The 4,799-nt window shown below is 34.8% G+C and overlaps 2 protein-coding genes across 2 annotated transcripts; both read right to left on the bottom strand.

Annotated features, from left to right (window-relative positions):
* Nucleotides 1-275: 275 nt before the first annotated feature.
* Nucleotides 276-815, bottom strand: LOC127078548 (DNA polymerase kappa-like). Its single transcript, XM_051018993.1, has 2 exons — nucleotides 451-815; nucleotides 276-375 (listed from the first exon to the last, which is right to left on the bottom strand). Exons 1-2 carry the CDS (start codon nucleotides 813-815, stop codon nucleotides 276-278), a joined length of 465 nt encoding a protein of 154 aa, XP_050874950.1.
* Nucleotides 816-2,498: 1,683 nt separating this feature from the next.
* On the bottom strand, nucleotides 2,499-3,837 carry LOC127078547 (glyceraldehyde-3-phosphate dehydrogenase GAPCP1, chloroplastic-like; the record flags this gene model as incomplete). Its single annotated transcript, XM_051018992.1, has 5 exons — nucleotides 2,499-2,793; nucleotides 3,003-3,092; nucleotides 3,371-3,454; nucleotides 3,560-3,702; nucleotides 3,784-3,837. Coding segments are annotated over 5 exons (426 nt in total), but the record flags the coding sequence as incomplete, so codon positions are not given.
* Nucleotides 3,838-4,799: the final 962 nt, after the last annotated feature.

The following is a 4,799-nucleotide window of genomic DNA, read 5'->3' as shown; positions in this document are numbered from 1 at the left end:
TTTATAAACCAGAATTTCTACCTGTTTTCAACCAGATTTTTTCCATGCTAATAAAATAAAAATGAAGCAATTAGAACAATTCACATAAACTAAGAAAAATTAAACACACGGTGAATGAATGAGACTACTTTATTAATCATATCAAGATTCATAATACAACTATACATATTTTATCTTATGTGGAGAAAAGACATTCCTAGAGACTTAGAAATTATTGATGTGAGGCAAAATAAGATACAAATTATACAATAATAACTTAAAGCTTTGATTACTCCTTAACAAAAAAAATCAATGGGCGTATATCGGCCCTCTCTCTGCGACAACTTTTGCTTCTTGGATTTGCTTTGTCTATTGATTCGGTGCTTTTGATCCTGACTGAAAAAACATAGACCTATCACATCAAACACTTTAAACAGAAATGTGGAATCACTGTCTAGTTCAATAATTTACCTTTGAATCGGAATAGATGTTTGGCGAATACTTGATTCTTCCTTTTGAAGCTTCTCAGCAAAATGGAAATCAGAATGCTCTAATCTTTCCTCAACAAAACTTGGAGGAAGTTCTATTCCACAGAGTGAACATTTATAGTCATTCAACCACAACATTGTTGTTTCCTGACAAGAATTAAGTCTATCCTCCTCCAGAAGATTAGACCCATCATTCACATTTTTCCCCTCAAACTTCCCCTGGAATGAAGTTGATCCAAGCATCTCTGTACATGCACTGTGGTGAGAACTTGCAGCATCATTACCAGAAGTTTGAACCTGGTAAATACGGCAGAGATGATAAATAGTAGCGCTAAAAAACATCAACATGCTCCTCAATCCGCCAAAGCAATTATTCGATTGCGGAAACTGACCTATATCAATATATGTCAGCTACTTCGAAAAATAAAGAGAGAAAAGGAGATATACCTTCTCTGCACTATCATTTTTCCAGAGAGTGCAGCTTTGGTGATTTACATCTAATGAATGATTACCATCAAAAGGATCTCTACTATCAAGCTGGCTTGTGTGCCCAACATCAATCGAAGGATCAGTTTCTATATCACTGATAAAGTCATGATCTGTAACATCTGAAAAAGGGTCCTTTTTCCTATTGGCTTCTCCTGAAGTAATGAAATTGGTAATAGTCTTCTGTGTACGATCAGGGGTAGCACCACTACCACTTTTATCTCCGTTAAACTGTGATACTCTAAGACCTAAGAGGAGAAGAAAAATCTGTTATGCACTGACTTATACAAGGAACTAATGTGAACTTGCTCATAGACTATATCTATAAGCAGAAAGCACCCTCTTATATTGGCCTTGAGCACCATCTGAATAATTGGTCAACAATAAAGCAAGTTAACAGAAACATATGCCTATTAATCTTACTGAAACGGGAAGTTCAGCTTTCAGCAATTTTGATGCATGCTTCAGAATATCCTCACTTGAGTTGATGTAGTTTTGTAAAGTCACAGCTCTATTCCGAACCTATAGATTGAGCATTTTTTTAGTACTTGCAAGAGAAATATAGTAAGATAGTAAAATGCATGGTGATCATGACAAATCCTTAAAGGAACTTGAACAATATTAACAACTTTTCTTTTAACAAAGCTTTGTCCAGAGGTAAGAACCCAAGCCAGAGAATTGACCTCTATCATAAACAGAAAATTGTTTAGAAAGAAACAGAGTCAAGAAATCACAAGTACCTCAAAAGAAGTAGTTTTCAGTTTAAGAGTCAACATTCGCCCATGAAGGCCCTCTTTCTGCATGTCTGTGGACAGCATTTCAGCAAGCTCCACTGCAAACATAAGCTTGCATGGCTCATCTTTTTTATGATTCAATATAACTAAACACTTATCTAATTCAAAAACTCAGCATCTCATAGTGTCATTAGCATGTGTAACAAAACTGTAACCTAAACTGAAGGAATCTCATGACAATGGAGTTTAAACTTAAGAGGATCTCCACAAATTCAAACTGATCAACTACAATTATGATGACAACATTTAAAATTTGAAATCAAAATTCCCTGAAAAATGAACAATAATTGACAAGACATATACCCAGTTTTTTCTGCAACAGCACTTCGTCCTCAGTGGCAGAAAATGTCCTTTCATTGCTGATACTTTTCCGAAAACTTGCTTGGGGAGAATCAGTCTTTCCAAGCCCTAAACCCACAGAGTAAAAAAAATCTGCAACAATTTGATAAAAAATCACATGTTAGTAAGGATTTTACAAGATTAATTTAGAATGAAACATGTATGATTAGAAATAAAAGATTATCGTTAGTAAACCCAGATGAAGCTAAAATTAGAAACTTCCCAAACAATGGTTGTAGAAAGCTGAAACTAGAAAGTGAACAGAACATAGAGAATTAATAAAACAATCGTTCTGTAATTACTTTATAAATAATTAAGAACTGAATTGTTTTTTTTTTACTGGATTGTTCTTCAGAGGTGCTGTTATGCATATAACTAACTGTCTACGTCAATGACACATCTCACACGAGCATTCTAAAAGATATTAAATTATATATGAAGATGAATTCAAAACAGGTAACCAGGACAATTCCTCTTTATTATATTCTCAATGCATACGATATGGTCATCTATTTCTTCCTCTGTTGGAGGGGCATCAGATATGTCTGCAATCTTATGAATATCAAAATCTGAGAACCTAAGCAGCTACTAATTTTTAACCTAAACGAAATATCAGAATGGCAACACCAACAGTAAGAGACGCTATTGGTGTTCAATTGTGGGCTCCCACCAATGCCATGTGCCCTACAAGGTCCAACACTCGGTTGCTGCAATGGATAAAATTTAAAAATGAGCAAAAAGTTGAGTATTGAAAAATGTCCTACATGCATGGTTTTAAATTGCAGTTGTGGAAATTGTAGTTTTAATGTTGCTGAGACTTCAACATCCGCAATTATAGTTGTGGAGTGCAATTTAAAACTAAGATTTGTATGCACAAGTCTGTAAAAGTTTTAGTTGTAATTACATATACACATACCTATAACCCCACTCATTGTCATACCACGAGACCAGCTTCACAAAGGACTTACTAAGCCCAATCCCAGCCTTAGCATCAAAGATACTCGACCTGTTAATAAGAAATACATTTAAATTAAAACGCTTACTTGGCAAACAAACATATCCTAACACAACAGAAAAAACTGCGACTAATATCATAAAAGAGCGAGATAAATAAAGTTTAGTTTTAAGACAAATAAAAATCTGCTTTGAGCATATGTAAATGAAAATTCAAAATGTTCATAATACCAGATTTTAGCATGTATACTAGATAAAAGGCACAAGAGTCTGTCCTCTTAAAGATGCTGATAGTGATCTAAATTTGAAATACAACAACATTTACTTTACCTTGAATCACCAACAAAGTCATTAGAGACAACATCCTCATCTGTGTATCCAAGAATTCCCTTCAATTGTCCCTCTGAAGCGTGCCTTCATTTTTTTCAGTAGCAAAGTAATAGAAAACCAACGAATGGTTAGTACAAAACAACTCGACATGAGAGAATATAAGCCGGGTCAGAAAAGTAAGAGACATACTTTATTGCTGCTTTAACATCTTCATAGGAGGCATTCTTTTGAAGCCGACAGGTTAAGTCCACAACAGAAACATTAGGAGTAGGAACACGAAAGGCCATTCCAGTGAGTTTTCCATTTAGCTCGGGAAGAACTTTTCCAACAGCCTGGAATTTCACAAAGTGCAAAACTAATTTAATAAATGTAATTGGTAAGCACAGAAACTCTTATGGTCATCCATCTCTTACCTTTGCAGCACCGGTAGAACTTGGAATTATATTTTGAGCTGCACCTCTTCCCCATCATTGATTTCCTGCTGCAAATCCTTCGGATCCTTTCCATCAACAGTGCATCCAACCGAGACACACGCATATTAGATAAGTAAATCCATAAACATTGTTTTTCATTAACACATATCCATGAAAAACAATGTTATTAATGGTGCATGGATCATTTATAAATTAACTAATCCATCCATAAATGTTATTACATCATAGCACCATGCTACATCCTATCCCATCACATGGTTACATGGTTACATGGTTTTGATCAAAAGATAAAATAGGGTATCTCGCTTTGAATGGCAGCCTTAACCTAATGATTCTTCCATGCTCCACCTATCCACTTGCCATGCCATGTTAAATTCCCTTTGAGCCTGCAAATAAACATCAAGCATTCATCGATACATCATAATAGTCCCACCTCAAGCAACAACCATATCATTCAACAATTGCAGCAAGCTCAACATTCCATTCATCAACAGTGCATCAACATAACCGAGCAAATTAGAAAACAACAGTGCAATATCAAGAATCATTTGGCAGTCATGGATAAAACAATAACAACAATAAATACATCTGTTCATAGAAGTAACAATCATAAAAGAGCTATCATTCAACATAAAAACACTAAACTAACAAGAACCCATCCAAAGTTAACTAACAGTTTGTAACAGAATATAGCAGGGCAACATCATAACGTAATTAACACTTAACAACTCATTTTCAAACTAACAGTATATGTATCTTCGTTCACATTTCACTTGAATTTGAATTTGAATTTGAATTTGGTGACTAACAAACCATTTCATTTCTAACTGAAAATGGAATTTCATTTGAATTCACGTATCATTTCGTAACAGATTCAAAGCCCTTTAAATTCATCTTCACACTTCACATTTAAGGGGGTTCACGTTTTTCCAGAAATACTCTCAACCTCTCTTATTTGTTTCCCTCTTAACCTCACACACAAACACCTTCCCTCT

Source organism: Lathyrus oleraceus, chromosome 5 (genome assembly GCF_024323335.1).
Source record: "Lathyrus oleraceus cultivar Zhongwan6 chromosome 5, CAAS_Psat_ZW6_1.0, whole genome shotgun sequence".
In the NCBI taxonomy this organism is placed as follows: Eukaryota; Viridiplantae; Streptophyta; class Magnoliopsida; order Fabales; family Fabaceae; genus Lathyrus; species Lathyrus oleraceus.
This window is presented reverse-complemented; position numbering and strand designations above follow the sequence as displayed.